This window comes from Macrobrachium nipponense, chromosome 12 (genome assembly GCF_015104395.2).
Source record: "Macrobrachium nipponense isolate FS-2020 chromosome 12, ASM1510439v2, whole genome shotgun sequence".
NCBI classification, from domain to species: Eukaryota; Metazoa; Arthropoda; class Malacostraca; order Decapoda; family Palaemonidae; genus Macrobrachium; species Macrobrachium nipponense.
In genome coordinates this window covers 31,983,511-32,001,237 of record NC_087205.1, presented here as the reverse complement: position 1 = coordinate 32,001,237, position 17,727 = coordinate 31,983,511, and the positions used below count along the sequence as shown (strand labels likewise).

General features: G+C 35.1%; 2 protein-coding genes across 2 annotated transcripts in view; both read left to right on the top strand.

Moving 5' to 3' along the window:
* LOC135224461 (uncharacterized) overlaps positions 1-17,727 on the top strand; it is a 102,519-nt gene that overhangs the window by 2,259 nt on the left and 82,533 nt on the right. The window lies entirely within an intron of this gene.
* Positions 2,081-16,270, top strand: LOC135224462 (vesicle transport protein SFT2A-like; the record flags this gene model as incomplete). Its single annotated transcript, XM_064263461.1, is given in 3 exon segments — positions 2,081-2,250; positions 2,709-2,826; positions 9,825-16,270. Coding segments are annotated over 3 exon segments (420 nt in total), but the record flags the coding sequence as incomplete, so codon positions are not given.

Sequence of the window (17,727 nt, the reverse complement as noted above, 5' to 3'; positions counted from 1 at the left end):
GATGAAGAGCAAGAGCCGGGATGCTGGGCCAGAAACACAGAATAGCCCTAAATACCAAACTAAGAGAAATGGTAAAAGGGCTGTCCTAGCTATAAAAAACGATGTAATAAACGATGAACGTGATATTGTAAGCCCATAAGTATAAGAAGTCCCAAGTATGGGAGACCGGAATTCTTACATGAGGCGGCATGGCGCCGCCACGAGTCAACCGGGAGACCGTATATGACCTATTAGAAGGAAAATACTGGTCCCTGGAAGACTAAATTACGGTAAAATACTACTTATGAGGCACTTAACTTAGCCGATGCGATGGCAGCACGTTCCATGGTGAATAAAAGTGATAAATCCCAAGAAAACACGGCACGAGGAAAAAAGCGTACAACGTGTAAGTCTAAAAATTAAGGATGACCGCTAGGGGCGCTGCTGTCCGTGGCGTCAGTAGTAGTAGTAGTAGCGGCCGCATCACCCTTTAGTATCAGCTCTCTCTGGTGGGGATTTAGATTGGAAGGTCTAAATGGTGAATGACTCGTGGTAGTGATCCCACTCGCCCCTATTCTCATACCGACACTTCTTTTATAGAGTGAGCGAGTCAGTTTTACTGACATTTTCTTAATTTTGTTTTTCTCTGGTAATTTTAGATTAATTTTGCCTAGAAAGAATGATATTAAGGATACTTTCATAGGCCGACACGAGCTGAGCCCAGAAATTATATTGTTATGATACAATAAAGTTTGTTCATACTTACCTGGCAGATATATATAATCAAGTACCCACCCACCTCCCCTCAGGGGACAGTGGCATTAGAAAATCTGAATAGAAAATGGGAATGGTTCCTGATACCCGCCTCCCAGCGGCGGGAATGGGTACTAACCACCTGGGTGACCACTGCGTGTGCCAGGAGTTTTGAAATTCTGTCGGACTTCAGAGAATACAGCTATATATATATCTGCCAGGTAAGTATGAACAAACTTTATTGTATCATAACAATATTATTTTATTATAAAAATGTCATATTTATTGTGCCAGAACGGGCCCAGTTACAGTTATCGGTGCCATAAGGCGTGAATAATGAGTTATGGTATCAGCACACCTAACGGAGGGGCCATAAATCACAGAGTTTCGGTAAATAGGGGGTTTTCCCTTATGAGCACCCCTCCAAGGATGGAACCCCTGCCGATAACTGGGGACTGCCTGTATATAAAAATGTATTTTATTGTAAAAATATAATCTTTTAATATTTTACATACCTGTAAGCTTTAGGTGTTGCCACTTCACTGGCCTTCAAATGTAACCTCTTGCTCTCCACGATGTTTAAAAATGAGTTCATTATTTACTGTCAAAAATCTTTTGCGATCTTTCACATTTTTCCCAAGCTGTGCTCTGTATGTATTTGTTATTGTAATGATATTGTTTATTGTAATGGTATTGTTTATTGTTATGATCAGTTGATTTATGCAGACTTCTAACTTTCCAACTGTGATCATTATAATTGTAATCAATATTCTTCCTTATCATCATCATCATCATCCATACTATTCCATTCTATTCCATTCTTAGTTATGCAGCACTGGCTAAACTTGTATAAAGTGCTATGTTCATTGCACAGAAGTTTAATGTTTTATTGCACAGGTGGTTTTCTCAAGAACATGGACACTATTTGAAGTTCCACCTTGATGTGCAGTTTCATACTTCACTCATTTTCATTAGACTTGAGTGGTTGTTTATTATTAATTTTTTATACACTAACTTTGGACTTTTTGTTGTTTCCTTGCCTGCTTTGACATTATCTTGAAATTTTTGTTTATACAAAATACTAGGCACATCTTTTTATGTTTTAAAAATGTTGACTTGTGTTAGAACATGCAAATTCTCTTTAAGAAAATCGGGTAAGTTACAACTAAAGTCATGCATCCAGCATTTAATCACAATTAACAAATTTATTGTACTAATTGATATATTTTTAACCATTATTTATTTTGTGTTTTTTTTTTTTTTGAGGATATTTAATCACTTCATGTTTGTGAAAATATAAATACAAAAGTTAATGGTAAATTTAATGGCTTTCGCATCCTATTTTCAGGTTGTCGACAGCTCCAACTTAAGCTGGAGTACGAGAGTAAAGGGCTTTGCCATTTGCTTTGGGTTGGGGTTCCTGTTCTCCATCCTTGGGTCTGCGTTGTTCTTCCTTCCTAAAGGTGTCATTTTATTCGGCATCTTTTACACGCTGGGAAACATAATGGCTCTGTCAAGGTAAGTACCTGTGAGAATCCCTGTTTAGTTGTTCTCCAGTCTTGCATACAACCTTGTCATTTCTGGGTTAATGTATTTTAATACTGGACTTACAGTCAGTTTAAGATAGTAGTAGTAGTAGTAGTAGTAGAGTAGTAGTAGTAGTAGTAGTATAGTAGTAGTAGTAGTAGTAGTATTAGTAGTAGTAGTAGTAGTAGTAGTAGTAGTAGTAGTAGTAGTAGTAGTAGTAGTAGTTAGTCGTATGTAGTAATATTAGTAGTAGTAGAGTAGTAGTAGTATCAGTGTAGTAGTAGTAGTAGTCGTATAGTAGTTTAGTAGTAGTCATAATGTGTTGAATCTTAGAATAAAATATTTGATGACATTTCTGAAAGTGTTTTTCAATTCTACATTATTTTTTGGCAATCTGTTGCAATTTTTTATGCTTGTTACTATGCCTCAGTTGATTTTTTTTAATACAGTACCTGCTTCCTTATGGGGCCCATGAATCAACTGAAGAAAATGTTCTCAAAGACACGCATTGTAGCCACCATCATCATGTTTACTGCCCTGATCTTGACTCTTGTGGCAGCATTTGCTGTAAGTACCTCAATATTTTCATTTTTATCATTATTAAGTTGCTGAGCATTACCATTTAGTCACATTTCCAACCTCTGAAAGGGTTCCCCAAAAGGTTTACTCTTGTGGAAGGGAAAGGTCCCCTAAGAAAATTTACATAGTAAGATTGGAAGCAGCCACAAAGTGATCTTGGGAGAAGCGTGTGTTAAACAGTATAGGTTGGTGGTGATGGATTTTGAAATGAGAGGTAGGAAACCCAAGAAGAGAAAAGATGTAGAATTAAAATTTAGGACCTTAAAGGAGGAAAGGGGGGGGCCCAATTTAGGAGGACTTAGAGAGATGTCTGGAAAGGGGGAACGTAGAATTTGGACAGGGTAATAGAGTTGAAAATATCTGGGCAGACATGAGAAATATGTTTGGGGGAAGCAGAGGAACTGGTGGGAAGAACCAGCGGATATGGAGTGTTGTGAGGAGAAAAGTGGAGAGGTGCAAGAATCAATTAAAAGAAAATCAAAAGCATCTAAGAACTTTCTTCTGCACAGGGTACAGAAGAAAGGTACAGAGAAGAGGAAAGACAGGCGAGGAGGAGGGTAGGTATGGCTATGGGAAGGGCAGCAGAACAGTTGAATGAAAGACTAGGAACAAGAGACAGAAAAGAGGATATCTATAAGATTTCAAACTTGAGGAAAAGGCAGACAGGATGTGGGTAGATTGGGTGTCATCAAGGATAGTGATGGAAATATATTGTATAGGGAGGAAGACATTAAGAAGAGATGGCGAGAATATTTTGAACAACTGTTAAATGCTTAAAATGAGAGAGAGAGAAATGGGTGAAGCACAGAGGGTGGAGAGACCAGTGAGGGAGATACAGGATACAGAAGTGAAGAGAGCATTAAGGAAAATGAAGAATGGTAAATCACCAGGTCCATCGATGTTACAAGTTGAAATGCTCAAATTACTAGATACAGAGGGAGATAAATGGATGCTGGATTTTTTAAAAGCTATTTGTGAAGAGGAAGAAATACCAAGGGATTGGGAGAAGTCTAATTTTTTTTATGAAAAAAAATTTAAAAATCAGTTATTTATTTGATTTTTTATTTGTTTTTTTAAATTGTTGGATGTTTTTTCAATCTTTTTTTCCTCTAAATGTATTTCATGACAGAATTACTATCAATTTATCTTTTAGGTTTCCAGTTCTGGGCCTAAAGTATGTACTGGCAATTTTTTTTTTTGTCAAAATAAATAGATGCAGCACAGTTATGCTTAACTTTTGATTAACCATTAAACGCCGAGCCGGTATTTCCGAAAGTGTCTCCCATATGCCGGCGGTGTTCGCGATTGAGCTCCGAAGCAGAAAAAAGTTTTTTTTTTTAAATCACAGCACGCTTAATTTTCAAGATTAAGAGTTCATTTTTGGCTCCTTTGTTTGTCATTGCATGAAGTTTAGTATGCAACCATCAGAAATGAAAATAAATATCATTATCATATATAAATATTGGAATATATGACAGCGCAAAAAAAAATGTCATATATAATTGTATACAAATTGTGCTGTGAGCAAAATGGTTAAAGCTAATGAGTTAATTTTTTTTCGTTGTATTGTACACTAAATTGCGATGATTTTGGTACGTAACAAATTGTAAAACAACCAAAGCAACACAGAGAAAATATTATCACAATATGATGCACGAATTCGTAACGTGTTGACATAGAAAAAAGCTGTTTTCAAAAATTCACCATAAATCGAAATATTGTGCTAGAGACTTCCCATTTGTTGCAAAATGAAGTTAATTGATTGAATATTACTAGACTGTAAGTGTTGTAGCTTACAATTGCAGTTTTCGACCATTTCAGTCGAGTTAAAGTTGACCGAAGGTTGGATTTTTTCTATTTATCGTTATTTATATGAAAATATTTCAAAACTGATAAAAGCTACAACCATGGGTTGTTTATTGTTGTATCCTACATGAAATTGTGCACATTTTCATATATAATACTTTATGTAACGGCTCATTTAAAATGGTGCAATCATTACGACAATCGGGCAAAAAAATTTATGGTTTTTTTTGGAAGAGTTACCGCGCGGATGTAAGGAAAAAGTATTTTTAATTAATTCACCATAAATCGAAATATTGTGCTAGAGACTTCCAATTCGTTGCAAAATAAAGGTAAATGATTGAATATTACTAGAATATAAGAGTTTTAGCTTACAATTGTGTTTTTCGACCATTTTGGTCGAGTCAAAGTTGACAGAAGGTTGATATTTTGGCACTTAGCGTTATTTATATGAAAATATTTCAAATCTGATAAAAGCTACAACCATGGGTTGTTTTTAGTTGTATTATACCTGAAATTGCACACATTTCCATATATAAAACTTTATGTAACGGCTCATTTAAAATGGTGCAAATATTACGACAATCAGACGAAAAAATTTATGATTTTTCGGAAGAGTTACCGCGCGGACGTAAGGAAAACCTTTTTTTTCATAAATTCACCATAAATCGAAATATTGTGCTAGAGACTTCCAATTTGTTGCAAAATAAAGGTAAATGATTGAATATTACTAGAATATAAGAGTTTTTGCTTACAATTGCATTTTTTGACCATTTTGGTAGAGTCAAAGTTGACCAAAGGTTGAAATTTTGGCTTTTATCGTTATTTATATGAAAATATTTCAAAACTGATAAAAGCTACAACCATGGGTTGTTTTTAGTTGTATTCTACATGAAATTGCACACATTTTCATATATAATACTCTATGTAACGGCTCATATAAAATGATGGAAAAATTATGTAAAAGTGACAAAATAATTTCTGAGATGTGTCGCTGATGCTTTTTAGTGCGAGAAGAAAGTAATTCGTGCTTGCGCGCCTAGGTAATGATTGTAAACAAAACAACAGCTTGATCCGTGAGCTCCCAGCATCCCCCAAGGTGCGTGATTCAAAAGTTTTCGCCTAGTAGGCCTATAACTATTTTTCCGCAAATTTAAAAAAAAACTTTTTTTTGTCGACGTATCATACGTCGGTTCGGCACCCAACAGACAATTTTCGTCGACGTTTAATATGTCCAATCGGCATTAAAGGGTTAACCTCCAAACCATAATTTTCAATTTTTTGGTTTCAAATTAAAAAAATAAAAAATATAAAAATCATAATTTTTTAATGAAAAAATCAGTGATTTAAATACCTGATTAAATCAGTTTGATTTAATCATTGCCAACCCTGATGGTATATATGTATATACAAGCAGAAGGGGGATATCACGGATTGTGGTAACTGCAGGGGAATTAAACTAACAGAGCATGGATTGAAAATTTTAGAGAGAGAGGGTACTGGACGAGAGATTAAGAGAGATGGTAAAGATCGGGAAACAGCAGTATGGATTTATGAGAGGAAGAGAGACGGATGCCATCTTCATAGTAAGACAGCTACAGGAAAAGAGGCTAGAGTGAAACCAGGAGCTCTATTGTGCATTCATAGACCTAAAGAGGAGCATATGATAGAATCCCAAGAGAAGTGATGTTTTGGTGTTTAAGGAAAAGGCAAGTCCCAGAAAAGTTGGTTAGGCTGGTCGAGATGATATATAAAAGAATGCGAACAAAACAGCAGTTGGGGAAACAGAAAACTTTGAAGTTAGTGTTGGATTACACCAGGGGTCAGCATTAAGCACATTTTTGTTTGTGTTGATCATGGATGTGTTGAGTGAAGCGATCAGGAATGAAGAATTGTGGGAATTGTTGTATGCCAGTGATCTGGTGATTACTGCTGGAAATACTAAGAAGGACCTACAGGGAAGGGTTGAAGAGTGGCAGGAATCTTTAGAGAGGGGTGGTCTAAAGGTGAATGTAAATAAAACAGAGGTTTTGCTTAGCAGTAGGGAAGATAGAGACAGATTAGTAATACAAGAAAGAAGTGGCTTGATTATAAAACAGGCAGAAAAGTTTAAATACTTAGGATCTACTTTAAGCCAAGAGAGAGGATGAGGCTGAAGTTGACAGTAGGATAAAAGCTACATGGGGGAAGTGGAGAGAGGTAGCTGGAGTGGTATGTGATAAGACAATACCAATCAAGCTATATAACACAGTGATAAGACCAGTGTTAATGTATGGAGGAGAAACATGGGCTCTAAGAAGAAAAGAGGAAGTAAAGCTTGTGAGAACAGAGATGAGAATGCTGAGGTGGATTGTGGGAATATCGTTGCTTGAGAGATTGGAAAATGATGAAATAAGAAGGGCAGGCTTAGTAAAGATTGCACCGGTGATATGAGAGTCACGATTGAGATGGTATGGGCATGTGTTGAGGATGGATGATGAGGAAGGAGTGAAGAGGGCTTGGAAGGAACCTGTTAGAGGAAGAGGATCAAGAGGTAGACAGAGAATTAAATGGCGAGATAAAGTGGAGGATATGGAGAGAAGAGGTTTGGTGGAGGACGATGCCTTTGATAGGAGGCAGTGGAGAAGGCGCATCAGGCAACTGACCCCTTAATGTAGGGATAATGGTGGGAAAGAAATTGGAAGCAACCAAAGGAACAGAGGAAAAGTTGAATGCAGATTGCAATGCTGCTGGAACCAAAGTGATGGTACAAAAGACCTTTAGTACCATCTTCAGTGTAAAAGGCACATTGTAAATGAGTATCCCCATTGGAGTTTGGACTTCAAGACATTGCATATACAACCTATGTATCTTTGTATGTAAATACTAAAAACTATGTGTCAGATCATTCACAGTTATATTTAGCAAGTGTGTTTGTATGAATTAAAACACAAACATTAGCCATATTTTCCTTGTAGGTTTAAGACACCAATAGTGCTAGCTTTATAATTATAAGATGAAGAGGACATTAACCCTTAAACACCGAATGGGCGTATTGAACGTCGAGTCAAAATCTCCCCCGATTTCCGAATGGACTTACCATATGTCGGCTCAAAAAAGTTTTTTTAAAAATTCGCGGAAAAATACTTATAGGCCTACCAGCCGAAAACTTTTGAATCACGCGCCTTGGGGGATGCTGGGAGTTCACGGATCAAAGCGTTGTTTTGTTTACAATCGTTACGCAGGCGCGCAAGCGCGAATTTCTTTCTTATCGCACTAAAAAGTATCAGTGACACATCTCAAAAATTATTTAGTCACTTTGACATAATTTTTGCACCGTTTTAAATTATCTGTTACATGAAGTATCATATATGAAAATTTCATTTAAAATACAACAAAAAAATACTCATGATTGTAACGTTTATCAGTTTTGAAACATTTCCATATAAATAACGATAAGTGCCAAAATTTCAACCTTTGGTCAACTTTGACTCTACCGAAATGGTAAAGGTTTCGCAAACGCAATTGTAAGCTAAAGCGCTTATATTGTAGTAATATTCAACTATTTACCTTAATTTTGCAACAAATTGGAAGTCTCTAGCACAATATTTTGATTTATGGTGAATTTATGAAAAAACTTTTTCCTTACGTCCACGTGGTAACTCTTCCGAAAAAAATCATACATGCGATTGTGGTAATGTTTGCACCATTTTAAAATTAGCCGTTACATAAAGTTTTATATATGGAAATGTGCCCAATTTCATGCACAATACAACTAAAAACAACACATGGTTGTAGCTTTTATCAGTTTTGAAATATTTTCATTTACCTTCATTTTGTAACAAATTGGAAGTCTCTAGCACAATATTTCGATTTATGGTGAATTTATGAAAAAAATAACATTTTCCTTACGTCCGCGTGGTAACTCTTCCGAAAAAATCATACGTGCTATTGTGGTAATGTTTGCACCATTTTAAATTAGCCGTTACATAAAGTTTTATATATGAAAATGTGCGCAATTTCATGTAGAATACAACGAAAAATAATTGAATGTTGTAGCTTTTCTCATTTTCGAAATATTTGCATATAAATCACGATAAATAGAAAAAAAACCACGTTTGGTCAAATTTGACTCTACCGAAATGGGCGAAAAACGCAATTGTAAGCTAAAACTCTTATATTTTAGTAATATTCAATCATTTACCTTCATTTTGCAACAAATTGGAAGCCTCTAGCACAATATTTCGATTTATGGTGAATTTATGAAAAAAACTTTCCTTCCCTCCGTGCGCGGATTCTCCGCCATAAATCTCTGAATTGCGTACATCGAATTCTCGGAAAATTTGCTCCGTTTCACATTAGGCATTTCATAGAGTTTTATATATGAAAATGTGCGCAATTTCATGTAAAATAAAAGAAAAAATATTTGAAGGTTGTAGCTTTTCTCATTTTCGAAATATTTGCCTATAAATCACGATAAATAGAAAAAAACCACGTTCGGTCAACTTTGACTCTACCGAAATGGTCGAAAAACGCAATTGTAAGCTAAAAATCTTACAGTATCGTAATATTCAATCATTTGTATTCATTTTGAAACAAATTGGAAGTCTCTAGAACAATATTTCGATTTATGGTGAATTTAAAAAAAAAAAAAAAAAAAAAAAAAAAATTTTACGTCCGCGCGTTACGAATTCGTACATCATTTTGTGATAATATTTTTCCGGTGTTGCTTTTATTGTTTTACAATGTATTATATATCAAAATGATTGAAATTTAGTGTACAATACAACGAAAAAAAAAGAAACTCGTTAGCTTTTACCGTTTTTTGCACAGCGTGATTTTAATACAATTATGTAGGAATTTTTGTTTTTCGCTACCATATATTGCATTATTTACATATGATAATGATATCATTTTTCATTTCTGATGATTGCATACTAAACTTCAGGCAATGACAAAAAAAGGAGCCAAAAATGAACTCTTAATCTTCAAAACTAAGCGCGCTGTGATTTTTTGAAAAAATTATTTTTTCCGCTTCTGCGCTCACTCAAAACCGGCTCCGGAATTCGGGGGAGTTTTTTATTTTTACCGCTTCGGCGTTTAAGGGTTAAGCTCTATATTTAAGGAGACATATTTTGGTCAGTTGTAACTGTTATTATGGAGAGGTCAGATTAATTACATTTGCCACTTTCAATTCCTTTCAGGTGAAGAAAAAAGCACTGACATTACTCCTAGTGATTATTCAGTTTCTAGCAATGACTTGGTACTCCTTGTCGTACATACCCTATGCAAGAGATGCTGCCAAGAAGTGCTTTGCTAGTTGCATCGATGCCTGATTTCATCTTAATGCGAGAGATGTTTCCATAAGAGTCATGATCAGGGATGCTGCTCTTCAGAAATCAGTGATGGATTTTGTGCCTTTTATTTGTAAGTCGTAAATTGAAAGTCTTCTTGACCTTAAAACCACAGCTACTTGTAGTAATTATTGATCTTTAAACCTTTTGTTAAATTCGTCCTTTAAGGTATGTGTTCCAGTGATTTATATTCCATACTTAAGCAGTTAATCTTAGAACATCATGTTAGATACTATGCATGTTGGAGTTAGAAAAGAAATTTTTGTCTAATCTTACTTACTTACTTATAAAAGTTTCCTTTTGCATTTTCCAATTGTTGCCTTCCTACAGTATTACTATATCCATTTTTAGAAGATTACCGTATCAACATATTTAAGGTGTAATGTGAATTTATCTTTGAGATGTATAAGTGAAAAAGTTATTCAAGAAGGATTAAAAAAGTTTATTGCTTAATACCTTAGTTCAAGGATTGTGTAGAATAAGATGCCCAAATGTTTTAGCATACGTATTTGAGTTTTGATCTTGACATAGTACTTTTGATTTATTTAATTTCTTTTGTGTGAGACAATTAATATAATGTAGTACAGAATTAAAATACTAAATGTTATAGCTTTACTGTTTTTTTTTACATATTTGATTGATGCTAAGCCTTATATAATTCATAATTTTTTTATGCAGTTGTTATAGTTATAAGAATGCCATAAACTCTTCAGTTGAACTGTACAATATTGGTCAACTTATTGTTAATATGAAACATTTTGTTATCAGTAAAAAGAAGTTGATGGGATAAAAGTCTGTTATGTTTAAACATTTGTTAGCAAGAAGGCAAAAAACTGCGGGAAATACAATGGTAATTTTGTGTTATAGTTCCAATACTTAGGATCTTTAAATAAAAGAAGATTTTCTTTTAGATCTATTACAGGCCAGCTAATCCTTGCAGACCTGATGCTTAAAGACAAAATCAAATTTTTGAGAGTAGAAAGATAAGTTTTCTACTATTTTTGCATTAGTTAGCAAACAATATAATGGAGCTGTAGCAGCTATAAATATATTTTTATAAGTTTTATATGAAAAATGCATTGTAATAGAAGTAAGTGTGTTAGGAGTCAAGAGCTTAGTCATTGACTGTGTTGAAACTTGTTGCACTATATTTGCCTTTTGGCTCTTTCTTTTGCTTTTTCTTGTTGGCCCCACTGATGAACTTATACATTCCTTCAGTCTGTTTACTGTGTGTACAAAGGAAAAGTTAATAACAGAAATGTAAATTTGGAATTGCTGACCTTTAAACAAGTTTTTGAGTAGAAATAATTTGTAACTTTTCCTCCATTCAAATTTTGAAGGTAAATGTGGATTGTTTAGTGCTTGCTATTCCTTACCAAACTGTTGTAGTTCTCCTGGGCACTAAAGTTTGGATGGATGGATTATGGAATTTAGGGCATAGCCCAAGCGCTGGGACCTATAAGATCATTCAGCGCTGAAATGAAAGTATGGCTAGATGGAAAAATGAGAAATGAAATGAAAATGATAAACTGATGACATTCCTGCACTTGAATAGGACTGTACATCAGCAAAGGCCATTTTACTCTTCCCCCAGCATTCTGATCATCCAAAGTTATGAAAGATCGTTTTGGCCAGGGGGCGCACTGAAGTTTGGTTGAAGTTGCTGTTGCAATGTTTTTGTCATCTTTAAGATGATGTTTCTCAGGAGTTGGGGAGTTCCTGGTGCAGGTTATGAAGTTACATTATTGAAGAAAAAGCTGTCCAAATATACATTTCAATACTCTACTGTTATTGAGTATTTTCCATCAGTTATATTTCCTCTTATATTCCATTATGTACTACATCTATCATTTTCAAAAAATCAGACATGGAAAACTCTTCTTTAAAATCTTTGTGAACTGAAAACTCGATATAGTTATAAGCCAACTTGTAATGATTTCTATAATTTAAACAGCACGAACTTGAGTAAATGCTTGGAACGAAAGGTTTTAATGGCATTCCTGGTAAATTTAGTAACTGTTAAGCTTCCATCTTAAAGGCATATATTTTGATTAAAATGGTAGATGCACCATGTGCATCAAGTCTCATTTATTATCGTTGCTAAACCACTTTTTATGGGGTGCTGTCTACTATACATCTTGAGTGGGTCACAGTAAATGAGCCTTTAGGTAATTTTAGGATTTAATTTGTTTTGTTTTATGTCATTTCCCCTGCCACATTCTTTCCTATCTGTGCAACATCTTGAAATTGTTCCTCCTTAATGAATTCTTTTGAGCCAGCTCCATGAAAGTCAAGGTATTTTTGTCTTTATAGTTTGTTTAAACTAATATAATGACGTCAACAGACTCGATAATTAATCTGGATCACTCTTGAGAGCTGATGTGTATATTAGGCTTTTGCAGATTCTTTTATAATATTCTCATGATTGTTCTAATTACTGATATTTGTTCTTAGCCTTGTATACATTTAATCTGTACAGAATCTATACTTAATAAATATGTACTGTATACCACTATCTGAATCATCTTGCAGGCGATGTAATTAAATTTTCTAATTAAAACTGCATTATTAATACTAAGTTTTCTCATTCTGAATTAATGTATGTGTTATAGATTCTTTTGTAATAAAAGATGGGGTCAGGTTTAATTGTTAAAACAAAGGCTGTAAATTTCTTTGATAGTACTTACTTTGATAAAATGTATGGGAACTTTAAAGCCTGCTGATTCTCCAGTAGCAGATTTCTTTATCATTAAGTCGAGTACAGTAATAACCCGAACTTATGTGAGGTTAGGTTCCGGACCTCCTCGTGTAAAGGGAATTTTTTGCGTAGTTTGGCATGGTCTCTAAAAATGCAAATAAATGCATACTTCTAGTTTTAACACTAAATATGACTGTAATCATGCTCCCTAAATATTAAGCTAACTTTTAAATGAAATTGAAGTTACTGTAATTTCATTTAATAGTTAGCTTAAGGGGGCCGGCCGGCTAATGCCATTTTTTAACGACAGGACTTTGACATTCATACCACTTAATAAGGTGACTTGGGACATCTCCAAACCGCATATGATTTTTGCCTCTGACCTTCGGTTTTGTGACGCCAGGGCAATTTATCCCGAAAATAACTTTTTCAAATTCTATCTCCTCCCTTGATATTTAATATTAAGACCTGGGATTACTACCATATATAGACCTGATGTAGACCTCCAATCAAATGGAGAGTTTTTTTTCTAAAAGTCATTTTTTTGCTAGATATGAATTTTTCAATATGGTAAAAAAATAAACCCTATAAATCACGAGAAAAAAATTTATAAAAAAAAGATGAAACAAAAATTGGAAAAAAGGGCTCTATTTGATTGTTCTATAATGTCTTTCTGAGTTATATACCAAATTCCAATGATATAGCTTCAAAACTAAGTGAGGAGATAGATTTTGAAGGTCAATAAGTATAGTTTTGAGATACGGGCGTTCAAAGTTTTCCTTCGTATTTCTATAAAGACATTGTTAATAAATAATGATTATTATGAATGTATATTTCTTTTTTGTGTATTAATAAACCAAAACTATTTTATTTATCATAATTTAATCATAAATGATGATCCCTTTGCTCACATATTGTAGCCTGGGGCACAGCTTGAGGCAAGATGGGGCACTACTCCTTCCTACGTAACCCCCTCTCTCCCCTTCACTAACTCTGCTTATTACAGCGAATTTTCTTTTGTATGTTAGCGAGATGTTTTCCTTGTATTTTCCTCTTTGGCATGATGACATTCTTGCCGAAACAAAGATAAACAAACGTAAATGCAAGAGAATGTCAAAGGTGAAACTCGAAAGTGTACTCTCTTTTTACAAAGACTTTAATAAATCATGATTATTATGAATTTCATATTCCATTTTGGGTATTAAAAAACCAAAACTATGTTATTTAACATAAATGAAGATCTCTTTGCTCAAAGATCGTAGTAGCCTTGGGCACAGTGTGACGTGTGCTGTCAGGCAAGAAGGGGGCGTTACAAGGCAACCCTCCCCTCTCTCTTCACTAAGTACGCGTATATTATGATATTCTGTAATAATACTTGAGCGATTTTTCTTCGTCTGTATGTTAGCGAGATGTTTTCCTTGTCTTTTCCTCATTGGCATGATGAACTTCTTGCCGAAACATACATAAACATACGTAAAAGCAAGCGAAGTCACGAGGTGAAACTCGAACGTGTATTCTACTTGATTGCACCAGATACTCGCTTATGCGAGCCACGGAATCTCTACAGATGTCATTTCTCACAATTTCTTTGCCAACAATTATCAAAATTTATGATAACAGAAGAAATATTGCATTTTCTTGTACGGATGAATGTTTTAGGCTTATTGAGTTATGTTTACTAATTACCCTGTAACTACGAAAGTAAGAGGAATTTTGACGAAATATTTCGTATACGTATTCTCAATTGCCATATGAAGCTCCATGAATTTTTTCATGACTTTGCATTTTTCGCCCTATACCACCATATATAGGGGTTCCGGCCGGCCCCCTTAATACATTATCCTTAAAAAGAGAAACAAATGGTTGGTAAAAATAAAGGAGGGTGTGAAGATCACATATGTACAGTATTTCTCTCTTTCCCTCTTCCAACCAACCGATCTATTTTTAGAAGTCTTCTCAACCACTTTGAAGCAATTCTTTATTCTGTCTCTTTCTCTTTGTTCTGACATTCCTTTTCATGAACAAACAGTGCTTTTTATTTGGACTAACACCACTCTTAGTTATGTCGCTAACTACGAGGAAGAAAATCATTGTCTTAACATAAGTATTAAACTAACTTTTAAATGAAATTAAAGTGTAAAAATCATTGATCGCTTATCGGCAACCCTCTCCCTCCAGTCACATTACTTGACATGTTTGACATCTGTGGACTTTGAGCTTCTGGAGTTAAAGACAAAGATGAGGGAAAGAATTCTTTATATGCATCATTTTGTCATTACAGTTATATTATTATTATTATTATTATTATTATTATTGTTATTGTTATTATTATTATTATTATTATTATTATATTATTATTATTATTATTATTATTTTATTATTATTATTATTATTATTATTATTATATGAAAATATTAATAAACATATAGTAGATGTACCATAAAAATTCTCTCATCTCAGTAAGAGAGAGAGATAAGAGAAGAGTTGTTGTTACTTAAAAGTGAAATGGAAAGGTTATTTCTTTAATATACTATCACATACAAATTTTGTAATTACAATTAGTATGTTAATAAATGTAGCACATACTACATGTACCATAAAAATTCTCTCATCTTGGTAAAAGAGAGAGAGAGAAGTATTCTTTTTATTATTTAATGTTATTCAATTTACACATAAAAGCTTGAAAACTTATAAATTACTTTAAGAAACTAAACAAACAGTTTTGCAGGGTTTCTCCAGGTTTCGAAAATGTTGTATTTTTGTTCGCGTGTCTGTGAAATACTCGCGTATGATAATTAGTTAGGTTCCAGTGAAAATTTCGCGCTATTGTGAATTTGCGCAACTCGAATCACGTAAGATTGAAGTATTACTGTAAAGTATTTTGCAACTTATTCTTTAGCAATTTTTTTTTTTTTATCAAACTGGAGATGTGGCTTTTGTCTTCCCAGGTAATGAGACTCGCATACAGCTTGGTTTGAACTACGGAAAATGGTAACTTTATGTGTCTTTCAGCTGAACTTTGTATTGGGTCTCTTAGGTGATAAACTCTTTAACTCTCTTAAGTGGTTACACATTTTCTTCACTTAGGAAGGACAGTGACTTATTTAGACAAAGGGGTCTAGAGATCAATTGATTGGGAAATCATTCTTTCACAAAGGGGGAAGATTTTACATACAAAGTCCATAGGAAGTTGGGGAATAAGTGCCTTCAAGGGTGGTATAGAAGAGAAAGTATTATTTTTAAGTTCTTCCAGTTTCAATTACTTTTACTTAAAGGTCTTTTTGAGATAGTCACCTTACTGTAGAGTGTCGTACCACAATATACTGTTTTCCAAAGTCCTTTTTATTCAAGGTAACTTGGTAATTTTGAATTTAATTCTTCCATCATACAAGTAGTTGGGAAAAGTTATACCCTACAACTGTCTCTTGTAAATATTTACATATTCCTTTATGTCTGTATAAGAAACTGCTGAGCTTCAGTATTTCACTGTAGCCTACTTATGATTGTTGTTAGTATATAATTTTTTCACTTGATATTGAGTTATTAGAGTCTATGCTATTATATATTTATAAAATAAACAGTAGTTATAAAAACTGTTGTTGCAGTGTTTCATTTTCCAGTTTTTGTTTTGGTTGTACATTGGTACCTCGAGATACGAAAGGCTCAACTTACGAAAAACTTGAGATACGAAAGCTAATACGAAAAATTTTACGGCTCTACATACGAAAATTGCCCAAGATATGAAAGGTTGTTGCTGTAAAGTCTGAGACTCGTCCTGACCACCGATAACAATTTTGAAACTCGCGAGCCGCCAACTGAGTATACTCGCCACCATCCTCCTGCTCTCCCATTGGTTCCTGATGCTAGTCACTGCCATGAGATCCTTCTCTCCTATTGGTCAGCATCCCTCCCATCATGCATCTACTATGTAGCGGCGTGCTTCCTCAGCCACTGCACAACATCATCTATATCGTACGCACACTATTCGTTCGTTCTAACGATTTTGTTTATTAACGTAAATTCGTTAGGGATTTAGTTGTAGTAGTTTACTTTATCGTGTTGTGTGAGAACTTTACTCCATACTTATACGTACTACATAACATAATTACGTACAGTATATACATAGTAAGGGTCCCAAGAAAGTTGAAATTCACGGAAAGTAGAGGATGCTCTCTTTGGAAATGAAGATGGAGATTATCAAGAAGTATGAAGCTGGTATGCGATTGAGTGTGATCGCCAAGGAATACGACCAAAATCCGTTGACCATAGGCACCATCCTTAAGCAGAAGGATGGCATCAAAGCAGCTACACCTTCCTAGGGCGTCACTATTTTGTCCAGCAAGAGGACCTACGTGCACGACGAGATGGAAAGGCTTCTTCTTGTCTGGATAAAAGACAAAGAAATCACTGGTGATACGATAACGGAGATGGCAATCTGCCACAAGGCCAGCGCTATTTTTGGCAATTTGATTGCCCAGGCTGAAGACGACGGAGGAGAAGGGACATCAACACCAACCCTAGACTTCAAGGCTTTTCGTGGGTGGTTCGAGAAATTCCGTAACGGACTGGCATCGATTCAGTGGTGCGGCATGGGGAGGCTGCCAGCTTGGACACGAAAGCGGCCGAAGCCTTTAAAAAGACGTTGGACGAGATGATGACCAAGGAAGGTTGCAGTTCTCAGCAAGTCCTCAACTGTGATGAGACTGGCCTTTTTTGGAAAAAAGTGCCTCATCGGACGTACATCACGGAGGAAGAGAAGAAGCTACCCGGGCATAAGCCTATGAAAGACAGGCTTATGCTCGTGCTTTGTTCGAACGCCAGTGGGGATTGCAAGGTGAAGCCCCTACTGGTCTATCATTCCGAGACTCCTCGAGCATTCAAGCCCGACAAAGTGCTTAAGGAGAAGCTTCCAGGATGTGGAGGGCTCATGCGGAAGCTTGGGTAACGAGGCTTTTGTTCACGGAGTGGGTAAATCTGTGTTTCGGCCCGACAGTGAAGAAATTCTTGGAAGAGAAGTGCCTCCCTATGAAATGCCTGCTGGTATTGGACAATGCC